The sequence below is a fragment of the Felis catus genome, chromosome E1 (genome assembly GCF_018350175.1).
Source record: "Felis catus isolate Fca126 chromosome E1, F.catus_Fca126_mat1.0, whole genome shotgun sequence".
NCBI lineage: Eukaryota > Metazoa > Chordata > Mammalia > Carnivora > Felidae > Felis > Felis catus.
The window spans coordinates 10,576,835-10,595,782 of NC_058381.1; the positions used below are offsets into that span (position 1 = coordinate 10,576,835).

Here is an 18,948-nt window from a genome sequence, read left to right on the forward strand (position 1 = left end):
GAACCGCGAGATCATGACCCGAGCCGAACTTGGGACGCTTAACCGACTGAGCCAGCCAGGTGCCCCTGAAGGACATTATACATTGATGAGACAGTCAGTTTATCAAGAAGACACAACAATGATAAACAGGCAGGGGCCAAACAACACAGCCCCATAAAATACAAAGCAAACATTTACACAACTAGAGAATTAGACAGTTCCACAAAATAGTTGGAGACTCCAGTACTATTTTCGGTAATGAATGGAACACGTAGACAGAGATCACTAAGGAAAGAGAGGACTTAAAACAACACTATGCACCAGACTTGTACAGAGCTCTCCACCCAATATCAGCAATACTCTTCTCAAGTGCACACGGGACATTCTCCAGGTCAGCCCATGTGTTAGGTCACAAAACAAGTTTAGAGTCATTTGGGAAGACTGATCTCATACGAAGTATCTTCTCCAACCACAACAGAATAAGGATAAAACCAGTAATAGAAGGAAATCCAAAAAATTCATATACATGAAAAATTAAACTTTTTAAAAAATATTTTATTTATTTTTGAGAGAGAGAGAGAGAGAAGAATGCAAGCAGGAGAGGGGCAGAGAGAGGGGGAGACACAGAATCTGAAGCAGGCTCCAGGCTCCGAGCGGTCAGCACAGAGCCCGACGCGGGGCTCGAACCCACAAACCGTGAGATCATGACCTGAGCTGAAGTTGGATGCTCAACCGACTGAGCCACCCAGGTGCCCCAAATTAAACACACTCTTAAACAAAACACAAGGGACAATTTAAAAAACAACTCTGAAGGGGCACCTGCGTGGCTTAGTTTGTTAAGTGTCACATTCTTGGTTTCGGCTCAGATCACGATGTCACACACAGTTCATGAGTTTGAGTCCCACATCAGGCGTCAGGCTCTCCAGTGACAGTGCGGAGCCGCCTTTGAATTCTCTCTCTCTCCTGCTCTCTCTGCCCTTCCTCCTGCTCTCACCCTAAATAAATAAACTTTATTAAAAAGTGTAGCAAAAGTTCAACGAAAAAAAAAAAACACCACACTGAAACGAAAGAAAACAAATACACAACCCACCACACTAGATGAAGTGAAGGAGTACTCAAAGGGACATTTATAACTGTAAATGCCTACACTGCAAAAGAAAAAAGCTCTCAAATGGATAAAATTAATTTTACACACTGAGGAGACGGAAAAAGAGCAAATTAAACCCAAAGCTAGAACAACATAAATAATGAAGATTAAAGCAGAAATAAATGAAGTAGAGAATGGAAAAATAACAAGAGAGAACCAGAAAACTAAAAACTGATTCTTTGAAAAAATAAAAACAAACGAAAAGAGATCAACGAAATTGAAAAAACTTTAGCTAAGCTGACCAAGAGAAAAAGAACAAAGGCTCAAATAACTAAAATCAAAAATAACAGTGGGGATGTTACTACCAACCTCACTTTAATAAAAAATATAAGAGAGTTCTAGGAACTGTATGGCAACAAATCAAATAACTAGACGAAATGACAAATTCCTAGAAACACACAAATTACCTCAAGTGACCGAACACAAAGAGAAAATCTCAACAAACCTTTAATAAGAGACTGAACAGGCAATCAGAATTTCCCAACAAAGTCCAAGACCTTACGGCTTCACCGGTGAATTAAAGCAAATATTTGAAGAACTGACACCAATTCTCCTCAAACTTCCAAAACACAGAAGAGAAATAATGGTACCAAACCCACAGCCTCGTTCTGAGGCCAGCATCACCTCGACACCAAAGCCAGATTAAGACAACACAAGAAAAGAAAATCACAGAACAATATCCCTTATGAATATAGATGTAAAAATCCTCGACAAAATACTGGCAAACCACACCCAGCAACATAGTTAATGATCGCACACAGTGACCAAATGGGATTTATCCCAAGAACACACGAGATGATTAACATCAATCAATGCAATACACCACATTAAGAAAATGGAAGAAAAAACAAAGAGTGATCATCTCAGTTAATGCAGGAAAAAAAAATGCAACACACTTTTATGAACAAAAACACTCGACGAACTAGGAATAGGGGAAACTTTCTCAACCTGACGAAGGGCTTCTATGAAAAACTCACATATGTCATATCAATGGCTAAAGTCTGAAAACTTTACCCCTAAAATCAGAAACAAGACAAAGATGTTCACTTTGCTACTTCTATTCAACACTGCACTAGAGGTTGTAGTCAGAGCGATTAATCAAGAAAAGAAATTAAAAGGCATCAAAACCGGGAGGGAAGAAGTAAAATTATCTCTATTCGCACATGGTATGATCTTATATACAGAATCACCCAAAGAGTCAACCAGAAAGCCTTCGGAGCTAATGAATGACTTCAGCAAAGTTTCAAGGTACAAGATCAACGGAAAGTAGACTGGAGGTTACTGGGGGTCTAGAGGGAGAAAAAATGGGCAGTGACTGCTTAACTGGTACAGAATTTCCGTTTGGGGTGATAAAAATGTTTTAGAACTGGATTGTGGTGATGGTTACCAAACACTGTGAATGTATTTAAGGGCACTTAAAATGGCTAAAATAGCAAGTTTTATGTTACATACATTCTACCACAATTTAAAAAATTAGAAAACAAATCTATTTTACTAAACTTACAAATGCATGTTACACTATTTAAGGGAATTTAGCTAAACTGTAAGTGGTACTATTATTTAAGAACTCAATCTGTTCACCTGAGTCGACAAGATATCAATCAAACTGTGTTTTGTTTTTTTTTTTATTTTTTTTCTCAACGTTTATTTATTTTTGGGACAGAGAGAGACAGAGCACGAAAGGGGGAGGGGCAGAGAGAGAGGGAGACACAGAATCGGAAACAGGCTCCAGGCTCTGAGCCATCAGCCCAGAGCCCAACGCGGGGCTCGAACTCACGGACCGCGAGATCGTGACCTGAGCTGAAGTCGGACGCTTAACCGACTGCGCCACCCAGGCGCCCCTCAAACTGTGTTTTAATACAGCAGGATGATTTGCAAAGAAAAATTTAGATTTTGTATCTGCAATTTTAATTCCTTAAATATCAATTCTTAAACCCAACAGCTGCCAACCGTTTTCTATGACCAAAAGCTGCCTTTATGGACATTAAAAAAAAAAAAAAAAACCTCATAGTGACCTATAATTTTTATATTTTCAGTATACAAATATGTTCCTCAATTTTTTTAATTCTCCAAAAAGATTAAAAAAAAACTCTCTGGGGGAAAAATATCCAAACACCCGAATTACATCCTTCTGAATAACAAATATCAAAATGTAAATCAAAGTTCTCATACCTCCCCAGGTATCGACGTGGATTTTTTTCCACCACATGTACAGGAGAAGGAGAGCAGACAGGAGGAACTGGGAAGTGGTGTTTGCCCAGGCAGATCCTCTGAAGGAGAGAAAGTGATCATTACCTGGGAGTATATTCCGTCCAAATATAAATAAACAGACTACCCCTGACAAGCTTTTGCTCTGTTTAAGAATTACAGTTATTAGAAAAGCCTAGAACTTGTGGACTATCTTTTAATGATTTATTTATTTATTTATTTTCAATGTTTATTTATTTTTGGGACAGAGACAGAGCATGAACGGGGGAGGGGCAGAGAGAGAGGGAGACACAGAATCGGAAACAGTTAATGATTTAAATACACTGTCCAGGGGCGCCTGGGTGGCGCAGTCGGTTAAGCGTCCGACTTCAGCCAGGTCACGATCTCGCGCTCCGTGAGTTCGAGCCCCGCGTCGGGCTCTGGGCTGATGGCTCAGAGCCTGGAGCCTGTTTCCGATTCTGTGTCTCCCTCTCTCTCTGCCCCTCCCCCGTTCATGCTCTGTCTCTCTCTGTCCCAAAAATAAATAAACGTTGAAAAAAAAAAATTTAAAAAAAAAAATAAAATAAAATAAATAAATAAATAAATAAATACACTGTCCACTTATAACTGACTTGTTTTCTTTCCACCAACAATTTTGTGGAAGAGCCAAATGTTACCATTCATCACCAGAAAAATAAAAGGACATACACACTTGTCACCGTCCTTTGTCCTAACAGCCCGAAATAACCTATCAGATAAATTCTTAAATGTAGTCAGCTAAGTACAATATCAAAAACAACTACTGTGCTCAAAATACTGGTCTAAGGTTCACAGTTATTTCCCAGGATTATAATAAATTTGTTTTCAATTACAAGACAACTTTAGAGCATCTTAGATGACATCTTATCACCACAAATTAAATGATGGCCCGTCCTGGCACAGGGAGCCCAGAACCCTGCTTGCTTCCTATTTTTTCATTTTAATCTTCCGACCAATCCTCACACTGTATCACTTATTAACCCATTCCTATGTGTTCTTCTCCTCTTTTCCAACTATCCAAACTGTCCTCCGTACACCTGTTCAAGAAACTTCTACGAGATGGTCTGTGAGGTGCACCTGCAGAGAAAAGCCGGACAAACCGGGTGCCAATCAGGTGTTTATGTGGGTTGATGTCACCAGCTCTCAGACCTGCCTGCCGACTCGTGCTCCCGCCCCCCATGGTCAAAGCCTCTGGCTTTTCTGGCAGATGTTACAAACCTTTTTTCATTGATTATTCTTACAGTCCACCTCTCTACTACCCATCACTCAATGACTTCTATACGAACGTACAAATGTACAAATATGTGTGTGTGTGTGTGTATACACACACACGTGTATTACTGCAACTAACAGAACTAAATTTCCATCACTACCTGGTACCCACATTGATATGTATACACACGAAGTCTCATGAAAAGACCTCCATACGCTATTTTCTATTCTATCTCATTTTACTACATTTCATTCATAATGTATCTCGAGTGCTCGTGTGACCACGTCGGTCCACGTGAAGGGGGCTGGACCTGGGCCAGCGCACCAGACGGTGCAAGTCAGGGACGGATCGACAGCATGGTGCCTACTGGCGGGAGGTCCAAACTGACGCTGCCTTCCTCATGGGACCCTCCAACTCTCCAGCTTCACAGAGATGGAACTAGCTTGATTTCTTACAACTGAGAGCTAGTGGGAGATCCCGACAGTCCTCTGCCCCCTCCTGCCTTTGCTCAGGTCTGGCATCTCAGTCTTCACAGGCTGCAGCGACGCCCTCTCACACTAACTCCACCGGACAGGCAGGTGTCAGCTCACAACGTCACCTCTTCCACAACATTCTCCCCCAGCTAACGCCCGCACTCCTCCCCACAGCCTGGGCTGACTGCCCCCCCAGGTGCTCCAGGACACCAGCCCCCACCCCATGGGGATTCCCTCCCAGGCCGCTTCACCCCCCCCCCCATATCCCAGCCCCCAGGGCCGCGGCCAGCAGACACTCAGCACTTGGGGAACGAACGGGTCACAACTTACACCACTCCGAGGTCCAGGGCATAGAGCAGGAGGGCGTTCATGCCCACATTGATCACGTTTGCTGCGATCCCAGTGATCACTTGAGGCATGATGATGCCCTAAAATCCCCAAACAGGAAAACAAACAACATTTTCAAAAGCTGATCGGTTATGGGGTGTGACGTAATGGGAAGCATATATACTGGTCTCTGCCCCCACCCCGCCCCCCGCTTCCCGGCACGGAGCTCCTAACTCCCCTAGAACTTCTCAGTGGCAGGGACACGAGGCGGATTCTTTGTTCTAATACTTGGTCTTCAACCCGGGTTTGGAAGGTCCCTGAAACTCTGGGCAGAGCTCATTAGGGTTGAGTTAAAAGGCAGGACATACAACTGCTTTAGCCGGGCTGCGTGGGGATGTTTCCACTCCTCTGGTGAGCGGAGAATGTGGTCTCGTGAGAACAGTTAAGACTCTTGCAGCAGGAAGAGTCAGTTTTCCTAAAGAGGTGGTCAGCCGAACACTCAGAGGTACACAGGCAAGGATTCTGAATGACAGCACGGTCACAGAGGACGTCGACGGCCAGGGTCAGAGCCGCTGGCCACGTCTCCCCCACTGGTGCAGCTGCGAGCCCGGCCAACTAGAAGTTTCTAAAAGCTTTGGAATGACCCGCTGGGCCATCGTTTCTATCACAGTAACACAGAGATAGAGGAGAAGGGATGACCGCATGGACAGCAAATCGGTGCATGGCACGAGGTGTCCCAGGAAGACCCCATGGGAGACACTCAGGCCGAGTTACCTAACTTCTGTCCAGGGCCAAGGTGAAGGATCATGAGGTCACCTCACACGAAGCACCCAGCAGGGCCTGGTCCCCAGCAGGTATGCGGTGGACATTCACCCCCATTATTTACGGGGCCGCATTCCTCACTTCTCGTGTGTCTCTTGCCTACTCTACGCTAGTCCTCAGGTAAACATTTTCTTGAAGACTCTACATTTGGGGTGCCCGGGTGGTTCAGTCTGTTGAGCGTCTGCCTCTCGGTTTTGGCTCAGGGCATGATCCCGGGGTCATGAGATTGAGCCCCATGTTGGGTTCTGTGCGCTGACAGCGTGGAGCCTACTTGGGATTCTCTCTCTCCCTCTCCCTCTGCCCCTCTCCTGCTCGCACTCTCTCTTAAGACAGATAAACTTACAAAAAAAACAAAAAGAGTCTACATTTTTTTTAAAAAAACAGTTGGCCACCATCAAAGTAGAGTGGCTTCTGTGGATAAAAGTTACATGAAGGCAAGCGGGCGGCTCACGTAAGAGGGACCTGGGGACACAGAGAGGCAGAGCTCCCCCTCAGCTCTGCCCTTAGCCTTCCCCTCCATGCCCCTTGTCCCTCTGGTTCCTGGGGGCGCCGTAAACCCCACAGAACTCTGCAGCCTCTTCCTCTAAAGCACAGGCACCAGAGCCGGGCCTGAGGTCAGACCCAAAGCCAGCAGGCAGCCCACAGAGGAGGGAAGGGGTGCAGTGTTGTGGGTGTTGTGGGAGGCAGGGGCTGCAGAGTAAAACAAGAGGTGGGTGCAGGAATCTGACAGACTGAGACGGGCATCTCTCCTGAGCTGGACAAAATCCATTTACAAGACCTCAGGTCTCCCAAACGAGGAGCTCTGGGTAAAATTCTAGGGGAATAAAACCGTGAATGACTTTCACAAACTCCCTAAGAGTATCTACTACACGTTTCTAGGGACCACGGAGTAAAAAGATCCAAAGGCTCTATACCTGACTTTGCAAATATCTTGTCTGCAGCTGGAACAGGAACGCTGCCTAGGAGACAAAACAGAAAAACACCTCTTGTTAACATGAAGGCATGATTCCGACAGTTTCTGACAGTTCTGTTTCTCAAGAAGGTATTTCCTCCGGACGCGACCTCAAAATCAGAGACCCAGACCCACGCGGATCAAATGCTAGGATGCTGTTTGGAATTTTCCGGAGAGGACCCTCAGACCTCGAACTGGCCGAACCCGCGAACGGCTCGCTACCTTGACGTCTGAATGGCTCTGAGAGTGCCAGCTGGCAGTACTTTCCCCCATCCCAGAGGGGCCCCAGAAACATCCTAATTAATCTGCAGTCAAAAGCACCCACAGAATAAGGACAGAAAGCTCTTCCCCCTCATCGGTGTGTGTACTACGTTCAAGCTGTTGGATATCAAAGTGGCACAAGCTCTGAGAAGCAGTAAGGATGGGATGACAGGTCCAAGAAATACACACTGAGCTTACACGGGAACAGGACTATGATAAAATAAACAGAAAGAGGGGAGGCACAGGCATGACACTATTCGTGAGCTGCTTGGGGCGTCCCAGGACACAAAATATCCTCGACACTTACAGGAAGAGCAGGAATGAAAATCATCACATAAATCTGGGCTATCCTGAAATAAACAACAAACAGCCTTCAGTTAATATTCGAACAATTGCTGCCGCACTTCTTCAAACTGAATCCACATGGTTCCTAAAAATTAAACATAATTTACACGGGAGAAATTTAATACCACTCTGAAAAGGCTTTTTCCACAACCCAGGTTAACACTATGTTAGGCTTGCTACGTGTTTGCTTTTACAGGGAAGTCCGACTTTACGTCTTTCGGCTCATTCTTAGCAGAAAAGATGGAATGATCAGAGCAAAATGAACTAAAAGTCGGGCAAAGTTCAGAAACGTTTTGGGTCAGGACTGTAGCTGTACCTCACACTGAAGCAAGACGAACGGTGTTCTAGAAAAGAGAGATGCCTCCGTGCATCCCGTGATCCCGTGTATCCTGAAGACAAATTCCAGACTTTGCTGGAATTATAGGTTAAAAAAAAAAAACCAACTCTAAGAACTCTAAGCAACTATATTGCTCCTTTGCTTCTGGGAGGGAAAAAACCCTCTGCGTATTTACAAAACACCGGGAAAGTAGACTGGGGCCAAGGGCATTAACATTCTCATCCTGTATCTTCGCTCTGGGCAGGACGTCAGGTTACTGTGTCACGCTGTGTCACTCTGTGCCAGCTGGTCCCTGCCAGCCTTAATACCCTGTGATCCACAAGTCACAGCTTCCATTCTCCACGGGGGTTCAAGTCCAGGTAACTGACCAAAACGTCAACGAAGGTTAAGACGACCAGACGGTCACTTACGCTGAACCTGGGGTTCTGACATTAGAGACGCTGCTGACCTGGAGACTTCGGGGTCTTGTTTTAAGAGCAGGAGGATACGCTCCGTATTGATGAAGACGGCCCAGCAAGGAAAGCAACACAGCATCAAGATGAGGATTCCTCTTTGGAGTATGATCCCCACGCGTTTTAGGTTCTTGCCTCCGAAGGACTGGAGAAAACAAACGCAGTGATAAAGAGGGCCACCGTGTACCGGGCCGAGGCCTGGACCGCCGGCATCGCAAACGGCTCCCCAAGGGAGAGCACCCTGCTGGCCACCCATGCAGCCGGACGGCTGTTGTTCCCCGCCCCCAACATCTGAGCCAAGGGCACCAGGGGCATTTTAAACATGCCCCGGGACGAGGAGTCTCCTGTCTCTGGGAACAGGGACAGTTAGACATGGAGGGCACTGACGGCAGAGAGCAGGGCTCCAAAGGTACAAGAAGAAGCAGGCACGGGTTAGAACCTGCCGGATTCGCTCAGCAAGTATTTCTCGAACTCTTACTATGTGCCACACGCATTTGGGACCCGGGAACTAACTCAGCAGTGAACAAAGCAGGCAGAAGTCCCTGCCGTCGTGGAGCTGACTTTCTAGAAGGAAAGGGAGACAGACGATAAAACAGAAATAACCAAGATCTAGAGTGCATTCTCTAGAATGGCAGCAATGCTTGGAGAAAAAGACATCAGGGAAGGGGGACAGACCCTTGGGGGAGGAGCACGATGTTTACACGGCGGATGGCAGGCCTCCCGGAGAAGGGGATTTCTGGCAAACACGTGCGGGGGCTGAGAGAATGAGCCAGGCAGACGTCTGGGAGAGGCCCAGCAGGGCAGCCTGTGGGGCTGGAAGCCCGGTGGGGACAGCAGAGGGCTCAGCGGCCTCCACAGTCAGACGGGGTCACAGGAGAGTTGCGAGCAGAGAAACAACATCACCTGATGTTTAAGTGTGACGAGAGCACAAAAGGCAGAAATGAGGGGCAGCCAGGGGGCCAGAGCACAGAGCGGAGAGCAGGCCACGGGAGGGCAGGGCAGGCCCGGTCCCCCCAGTGACCTTGGCCGAGTCAAGGCTTCTCAGAGCTTTTCTCACGCTCCCCTTCCTTCAAGTACCCTGAATGACGGTCTCTTTCTCAAAAGCAAAAAGGAGTCTAACCCTAAAGTGCCTTGAAAGAGTCAGTGGAAACAAATTAAAAACAATGGCCGTACAAAGGACATAGAATATTGTGCAAACATTAAAAGGGAATGTGTCCACCTACTTCATTCGATGTGTTCTCCAAAACACATGGTTTAATGGCAGGAAAAAGTAATAAGACCATGTAGATGTTAGAATGGCGTAAGTGTCCATATTTGGAAATATTTGGAGGATATTCACCAAACAGTTAACCTTTAGTGATTTTTCCTCCATCTTTTTCAAATACGTTTCTAGATAACCTAAAGTTTCTAGACGGTGCTTGACCTTTACAATCTTTTTAAAAGGCTATTTAAAATCCAAGAAACAAGGTGCTATTACAGAAATACGTTTACTAATACGGAAAGATGTCCACTGTATATGGGTGGGTGGGGAAACAAAGATCTAGTCTTTTTAACTATATGAATAAAAATAAAATGGTAACAAAAAAGGGACAAAATAACTATTTTAAAATAAAATTTCAGGGGGCGCCTGGGTGGCGCAGTCGGTTAAGCGTCCGACTTCAGCCAGGTCACGATCTCGCGGTCCGTGAGTTCGAGCCCCGCGTCAGGCTCTGGGCTGATGGCTCAGAGCCTGGAGCCTGTTTCCGATTCTGTGTCTCCCTCTCTCTCTGCCCCTCCCCCGTTCATGCTCTGTCTCTCGCTGTCCCAAAAATAAATAAAAACGTTGAAAAAATAAAATAAAATAAATTAAAATAAAATAAAATTTCAGGGGCTCCTGGGTGGCTCAGTCACTTAAGCGTCTGACTTCAACTCAGGTCATGATCTCGCAGTTCGTGAGTTCGAGCCCCGCATCGGACTCTGTGCTGACAGCTCAGAGCCTGGAGCCCGCTTCAGATTCTGTGTCTCCCTCGCTCTCTGCCCCTCCCCCGCTCATGTGTCTCTCTCCCTCTCTCTCTTGAAAATAAATAAGCATTAAAAATTTTTTTTAATGATTAAAGAAATAAAAAAATTTTCACATTCTCTACCATGCCAATCCAGAGCTACATTTAGTCCTTAGAGCCACATTTAGCTTAGCCTATAAAAACTATCCCAGGATACCCTCATGCACCAACAGCTGAGGAGCTGAGTCCAACAGCTCAGGATATAACACATATGCTCAGGGCCACTCCTTCCTTGGGATATAACCCTGTCCCCACTCTCCCAGGCAGTGGGTTTGAAGGCAGGACTCATCTATGACACATCCACCTACCCATCTAGCCATCATTCATCTGTCCACCTCATCTATCTACCATCCATCCCTCTAGCCATCTACCCATCCATCCATCAGTCCAACCATCCATCTACCGTCCAACCCAACCATCTATCCATCCATCCATCCCTCCACCCACCCACCCGTCTATCCCGCATCCATCTATAAACCCATCCACCCACCACCCAACCGTCTATCCATCCATCCGTCATCATCTACCCATCCCTGCTTGCTTCTCTGCTTTCCTCTCACTCATTTGACGGATTTCCAGGGTACCCACTACATAGCAAGCACGATGCTGAGCCACAGGGATTCAAAGACTGAATGGGATTATAGCCTTTCTCCCCAAGCAGCTCAGATTCTACCAGGGAAACCACTATGGTTGTAAACCACGTGGGTGAGATGGAAGACAGAGCCAGGAGAGAAAGGCCGGGACCAGAATCGGACTCTCCTCTGACTGCGTTAGCACACCAACCCAGAGCTCCCAGTCCTGTGACAGGCAACGAGGACGGAGGGGTGTGAGCGGACTCTCCACTAACGTAAGGAGAGAGAAGATAAAGGATTCTGGCTTCAGTGGAGGGTCGTGTGTTCTTGAGAGAGACAACCCGAGAGGAGAAACAGTCCAGGGAGGAAAGCCAGATGGGCTTAGCTCTGGTTGAGCTGAGTGTGATGTCCGGGACGTGACCGACATTCAAGTGTGGCCCTCAGGACAGAGACGTGGGCAGGAGACGGAGCTGAGTGTCTCCAACAGCAGGTGAGGGAGTACAGTGTCAGGGTGGGAGAGATCAGACCGGAGACAGAAAGGAAAGCGCAGCCCCTGAGCACAATTATAAAGCCCACTTGGCTTACATCTACAGCCAGCAGCAGCACAGTGTTTGACAAATAAAAGGCAACAAAAGCCAAAGAGGGGAGAGTCGTCTACCTGGCCTCCAACAGGAAAGGTAACTGACTAAATACAAACATAAATTAAAAAAAAAAAATCGTGCGTGGGGGAGGGTGGTCCTCACCTGAGACATCAGCGTGTCACAAGCCGAGGCCAAGCCAGTTCCAACTGAAATCCCAATGACGTTCACCACCTGCAAGGAATGACAGGCAGCTGCAGCTGGAGGACCAGCCGGGCAGTCGCTGCCTAACAGCTCCTGCTAAGCCAAGGAGCCGTGACAGTTTATCTGGAAGGAGCAACCTGCAATCGTACACTTAAGACTTTGCATCTCACAGCAGATGGGTGTCCACGTCCATCCCTGGCGACTGTAAACAGAAACACAGCCTCCGACCAGAGGATCACAATCACTTCCACAATCACTGTCAACCGGGGTGGCTGACAACGTAGTTCTTCTCGAACAACACGGCGTGTGTTAACATTTTCCACATCAAAAAGTTAAGTTGCGGTTGATATCTAAAGGCAACGCCCCCGGTCCGCGATGTGCCTTTAACAACGAGGACAGCAAACGTGTACTGAGCATACGCCACGTGCAGGCCCTGTCCCCAAACCCTCCCATACAGGGTTGTCGTGGGCACTGTGCCCGTTTTACGGGTCTCAGGAGCAAGTCACAGAAAGCTTAGGTCACTCAGATGGCGACCTGAAGCTGGGAAGTCTGGCCACAGGCTTGAACCCTGTGATGAGAAACAGGACTGGTTTTGTGTCGCCCTCGTGTCTGCACCTTACCCAGGGCCCCTGACAATGAACCTGCAGGTTAAGGTCAAGGCCCAAGGAGCCATTTTGCAATTGCGGGGGCTGGGGAGAGCTGGAGACCCTCATTTTCATCCCGGGTCTCGCGTTTAGTAGTGATGTCAATCCTAAGGTGGGTTCACTTCTTGGCTGACCAAGATCATAAATTCTAGCCACCAGGAGTCAGTGACAGGCCACACACAGAGCGAGCCGCGGGAGGCAGGCGCCTTGTGTTCTCAATTCCAGCCCGGGACAGTGTCAGGGCCAAAGCTCCAAAACCCCTCAGCCTTCCAGGCAAAGAAAAGGAAGCCCAGTCGTCGCTCTTCTTCTGTGGCCTCAAGTCTATCTCCGGGCCAAGTCCGCTGTCTGAGACTGCTTGGATGAAAGTCAAGGGCGTTGTGCTTTCCCCACACAATGACCACCTGTATACGGAGACGGTTCGAGACTTGCTGACGTATCTCTCGTAGCAAGTTGTCCGGGACACCATCTTCCACCTCAGGGTGTCCACGCCACTCCTCTGACTCAGTATCAGGAAAGGCCGTCCTTCCCCCGAACAGACGGCTCAGGGACATCTTGGGCACACTGTGAATTTCTGGAAACTACACGAGCTCAGGATGCTGGTAATTCTACCAGCTAATTATTTATCCTTCTGTACTGAAAGTATTTTTACGAACCAACTCAAATTCTTCATGAAACAAAACAAGGTGGGGTATAAATAAATGTTTGTGGCGGGGGGGCGGGGGGGGAGGGCAGGGGGCAGCTGGCTGGCTCAGTTGGTGGAGCATGCGACTCTTGGTCTCAGGGTCACATGTTCAAGCCCCATATTGGGAGTAAGAGATTCCTTCAAAAAAACAAAATAAAATAAAACCTAGGGGCGCCTGGGTGGCTCAGTCGGTTAAGCATCCAACTTCGGCTCAGGTCATGATCTCATAGTTCCGTGAGTTCGAGCCCCGAACGGGTTTTCTCTGCGGCCAATGTGGAGCCTGCTTCAGATCCTCTGTCCCCCCCACGGCCCCCTCTGCCCTTCTCCCACTCACATGGGTGCACACACTCTCTCTAAAAAATAAACGTGAAAAAAATAATAAAATAAACCTTAAAAAACGTTCTTTTACTTAAAAAACAAACACTTTTGTAAATTCTCTCATTCCGCCTACAGAATTTTTCATAAAGTAAAACATTTTTAACTGTATCTGGCTTTCATAAATAGTTTTCTTGAAATTGGGCCTACTTCTCCTCCTACCAATTAGTTACAATTTCACGGCTGGTTAAAAGCACCGTCTCACCACGCACTGCCCAAGGAAAGACAGACATAGACTCCCTTACCTAAAACCTTAGCTACAGAAATTCCACTCTTTGCAACATACCAACCTTCCCGCATACCCTTTTCAGGCCTATCTACGGAATTTGGGGCTTGTATTTGCTCTGTACCTATTTTTACTTCAAAAAGTAGGAACTCTTGGGGCGCCTGGGTGGCGCAGTCGGTTAAGAGTCCGACTTCAGCCAGGTCACGATCTCGCGGTCCGTGGGTTCGAGCCCCGCGTCGGGCTCTGGGCTGATGGCTCAGAGCCTGGAGCCTGTTTCCAATTCTGTGTCTCCCTCTCTCTTTGACCCTCCCCCGTTCATCCTCTGTCTCTCTCTGTCCCAAAAATAAATAAACGTTGAAAAAAAAAAAAAAGTAGGAACTCTTTTTTATGCTCTCATCGGTGCGTGATTTGCGGGAAAGACAGAGAGAAAGAAGGAATGAAATTACTTACAAACCTTCCATAAAACCTTAATTTTGTTTTCTCCCCCCAAGATACAGTTAAGATAGTTTTATTTAATTCCTTTTTTTTTGTTGTTTTAATATTTATTGATTTTTTAGAGCGAATAAGCACAGCAGGGGCGGGGGGGGGGCAAAGAGAGAGAGAGAGAGAGACACACACATACAGAATCCAAAGCAGGCTCCAGGCTCTGAGCCGTCAGCACAGAGGTGGACCTGGGGCTCGAACTCCCGAACCGTGAGATCATGACCTGAGCCGAAGTGGGACGTTCAACCAACTGAGCCACCCAGGAGCCCCTAATTCTTTCTTTTTTTTTTCTAATGTTTATTTATTTTTGAGGGGACAGAGGATCTGAAGCAGGCTCTGTGCTGACAGCAGAGAGCCTGATGTGGGGCTCAAACTCATGACTCGGGAGATTATGACCTGAGCGGAAGTCGCACGCTCAACAGACTGAGCCACGCAGCCGCCGCTGGTTAAGACAGTTTTGCAGAAATAGTGAAAGGAGACATGGGGCCTGCACGTGTATCATCACAGAGCCTTCAACCCTCACCATGTTACAGCAGGGCCGCGTAGGAGACAAATTCAGGAGGCGCCTAGATGAGGACCCGCTCACAGCTCCCCTGAGCTCTGCATTTCCTGGAAATATCCACTCGGGGCAGATCTGTGCCAGGAACCAGGCGTGGCAAAAATTAATATGAGCTGGCCGGCCAAGGCGAGAGCATTCAGAGACAGAGACTGTGGCACAGCACGGAAGGGTGGGGCTGGGGTGGGGGTGGGGGGTGGTCTGGGAAAATGTTCTGCAGATGCATGCCCCTAAGCTGCATCTAGAAGGATCCTCCCGAGCCTCACATGCAAGTCACAGAATGCAGGATCAAGAACGATCGGGGCAGTCAGGGCTGCAGAGTGAGAGAAGAGGGAGGGACCACAGCAAGGAAGACCCATGAGGTCAAAGGGCAGGTGGGGACTTGAGAGGGCTCCAGGGATAAAAAGTTGCCAGCAGGAAAGTAAAGTTTAAAACTGTTAGAGTGAAAAAACAAAACAAAACCAACAAAACTGCTACCGTGGGCCCAAGTTGAGAGATGGCAATGTGCAGAGTGTGAGTCCTGAAGTGGATTTGGGGGGTTCCTGAAAGCCAGAGAAATGGAGGGAGGTGGGGTCCCCACACCCAAGAAGCTGAGCACTCAGGCCCTGGGGCGTTTGATGAACACAGAAGAAGCCATGCACCGGCCATCAGATACCATGGACATGAACCGTACGGGATGGTAAACCCGAAGGGACAGTCCGGAAATGGGCACTGCGAAAAGACAGGCTATTCAATCCAGGGGTGTCGGGAGCACTGGACAGCCACAGGCCAAAGCGTGACACTGGACCACTATCTTACACCATACACACAAAAAAATAACTCAAAATGGATTCGAGACCTGAACGCAAGACCTGAAGCCATAAAACCCCTAGAAGAAAACACAGGCAGCGAGCTCTCTTGGTCTTGGCGAGGACTCTGGTTTTGACACCAACAACAAAGGCAACAAAACCAAAAATAAATGAGTGGGACCACACCAAACTAAAAAACGCCCGCACCCTGAAGGAAACCACCGACAAAGTGGAAAGCCAACCTACAGAATGGGAGAAGATATTTGCAAATCGTACACCTGATAAGGGGTTCACCTCCACAATATGTAAAGAACTCCTACAACTCACTAGCAAAAGAACCCCAAACAATCTAATTAAAAACTGGGCCGAGGATCTGAATAGGCATTTTTCCAAAGAAGACACACAAATGGCCAAAGGATACTGGAAAAGGTGCTCGACATCACTAATCGTGATGGGAAATGCAAATTAAAACCACCATGAACTAACCCCTGCGAGAGTATGTGACAAGAAATAACAAGTGTTGGAGGACACGTGGAGAAAAGGGGGCCCCTGTGCACTCCTGGAGGGAATGCAAACTGGTCCAGCCCCTCGGGGAAAACGGCATGAAGTCTCAAAAAATTAAAAATAGAACTACCGGGGCACCTGGGTGGCGCAGTCGGTTAAGCGTCCGACTTCAGCCAGGTCACGATCTCGCGGTCCGTGAGTTCGAGCCCCGTGTCGGGCTCTGGGCTGATGGCTCGGAGCCTGGAACCTGTTTCCGATTCTGTGTCTCCCTCTCTCTCTGCCCCTCCCCCGTTCATGCTCTGTCTCTCTCTGTCCCAAAAATAAATAAACGTTGAAAAAAAAAAATTTAAAAAAAAAATAGAACTACCATATGATCCAACAATCCCACTTCTGTGTATTTAACCAAAGAAAATGAAACAGGTAAATAAAATGTAAATAAAATGCGGCTTATGCACTGAATCTTAGTTGGTCCTAAAAGAGAAGAAAATCTTGCCATTGGTAACAACGCGAATGGACACTGAGAGCATTATACTAAGTCAAAGAAGTCAAACAGAGGCAAATGCCCGTATAATCTCACTTACACATGGAATCCAAACAAAGAAAAACTGACCTCATAGCAGATTGGTGATTGCCAAGGGGGCGGGGGATGCCCGAGGGGCTTGGTGGTAAAGGCCATCTAAAGACACAAAATCCCGGTTACAAAGTACATAACGTGTGAAAATGCAACGTACAGCATGGTGAATATAGTTAATAATACCGTATTTCACACTTGAAACTTGCTAAGAGAGTAAATCTTAAAAGATTTCATCACATAGAAAAAAAAAATCTGTGTATAGTGATAAGATTTTAACCAGATTTAATGTGATCACTTCACAATATACGCAAATACTGAATCATTACATTAGACACCTCAAACCAATTGAAGGTTGTGTGTCAATTATATCTCAGTAAAAAAAAAATTATAATAAAAAAAATTTTTTAAGGGGGCGCCTGGGTGGCTCAGGCAGTTGAGCATCTGCCTTTGGCTCGGGTCATGACCATCTCACGGTTGGTGAGTTCAAGCCCCACACAGGCTCACTGCGGTCAGCACGGCGCCCGCTTCGGATCCTCTGTCCCCCTCTCTCTCTCAAACATTTAAGATACATACATAAACACGTAAATAAATAAAAATTTAAAAAAAAATTTAAAGAGCACTGCAAAATAAAGGTTTGGAAGCAGCGACAGGAAAAGGGAGATCCCAACTGCGGCCCCGTGGATAAACAGAAAGTGTCCCTTCAGGTTTCCAATAATAACCCACTGTTAATGTCGTTCACAGCAGACAGAATGATCAGGAGTACAACACACGCCAGGGCCACCGTGCCCTATGTGGGGGAGGAATCAAGTCCATCCTTTCTGGAGGGGACACAGTTAACAGCCTGTATGTAAACCTTCTCTGCTTTCTTCACTCTTTCTAGAGACCCAATCTAAAATCTCAAAGGAAGTAGAAATATCCCTTAGCCTGAATTAGTTCACTCAGTAACAGACCTGTAAATGAAATATCTGAGTCCACATACTAAGGTCACTTCACCCACAAAGCTGAAAAGAGAAAACTCTGGCGGTCCCGCCACGATCTTAGAGCAGAGACCGACCTCTGGTGGGGACGGAGGGGGAATTTTCTAAGGCTGGGAGACACCACCCGCCAGCACCACCGGAACTATTTTCCACCTTCTCTGAAAGCCTGGATGGAGGGAGGCAACTTTCCGCTACATCACTAACAAAAACTCAGGGACGAAAGCCTTCAAAGGAGGTGTAATTTCAATCCGTGGCCCAAGGGAGACACTTTAGTACAAGCGGGAAATACTGCGCCCATAATGCATTGTGCAATTCAAACCGATGGCAGACAATCTACATGATCTCTAAGTTCTCCGGTTTAATTTTACAACAGGAAAAAAAAAAAATGCCGTTCTGTTCCTGTGACCGTATTATTGCTACAAATTTCTAGCAATCCCTGGCCGCCCTGGAAGTGTATCATTGCTACAAATTCCTCGCAAGCCCGACCACCACGGGATGGTTGAAACACGCTTCCCCGAGCAGCTTACGCGATCTCCTTTCAAATCTAGAGATAAGGCAAAAGGTACCCACGGGCCAAGCTCCGATAGTGTTAAGGGAAGATATCAGACATAATACAATGCAAATTCCGAGGCTTTACCGCAGGGCCGACCCCAATGGAAGTATTTAAAAAAGAAAAGAAAACCTACCGATACCGCGAGCGTAACGGCATCCAGCTCGACTTTGCCCAGATGCCCACAGAAGATGGAACTGACGACGCTAATCAGGAAGATCATCAACTGGGCCAGAAACTGCGAAAAAAGGAGGGAGAGCACGCGCTGACACCGGGCCCGCCCGCCCCGCCCGGGACCCGCTCGGGCCCCGCTCGGGTAGCGCGGGGCGAAGGCGCTGGGGGGCGCCCCGAGCCGGGGCCGCCGTCGGGGCGCGCACTCACCACGGAGCCCGCGAGCGCCGCCAGCGCGGCCGCCTCCCGCCGCGCGTTGGGCGGCAGCGCGCCCCGCAGGCTCCGCAGGCAGACGCGCCAGCGAGGGGCGTCGGGCGGCTCGGCGCTTTCCCGGGACGCGGCGGCGACGGCGGCTGCGGGGGGCTCCATGCCGGCGCGGGGACTGGCGCGCGGGAGGCGGCGGGCTGGGGGCGGCCCCCGCACGGCCCCGCCCCGCGCGCCCGCGGACCGCCCCCACCTGCGCACGCGGCCGGGGGTGGGGGAAGGGGAGG

At 47.9% G+C, this 18,948-nt stretch overlaps 1 protein-coding gene across 10 annotated transcripts in view; it reads right to left on the reverse strand.

Annotated features, from left to right (window-relative positions):
- LOC101084751 (multidrug and toxin extrusion protein 2-like) overlaps positions 1-18,948 on the reverse strand; it is a 60,269-nt gene that overhangs the window by 40,821 nt on the left and 500 nt on the right. For 9 of the 10 annotated variants that reach the window (XM_023243779.2, XM_045044352.1, XM_045044353.1 and 6 more), the window contains exons 1-8: positions 18,668-18,846; positions 18,423-18,524; positions 11,889-11,957; positions 8,531-8,679; positions 7,708-7,750; positions 7,102-7,146; positions 5,369-5,466; positions 3,299-3,396 (exon numbers count right to left, since the gene is read on the reverse strand). In XM_023243779.2, the coding sequence (XP_023099547.2) occupies positions 3,299-3,396; positions 5,369-5,466; positions 7,102-7,146; positions 7,708-7,750; positions 8,531-8,679; positions 11,889-11,957; positions 18,423-18,524; positions 18,668-18,826 (763 nt within the window). In that variant the 5' untranslated portion in view covers positions 18,827-18,846. Of the gene's footprint in view, positions 1-3,298; positions 3,397-5,368; positions 5,467-7,101; positions 7,147-7,707; positions 7,751-8,530; positions 8,680-11,888; positions 11,958-18,422; positions 18,525-18,667; positions 18,847-18,948 lie in introns of those variants that run through there. The other variant, XM_045044355.1, reaches the window with a different exon arrangement.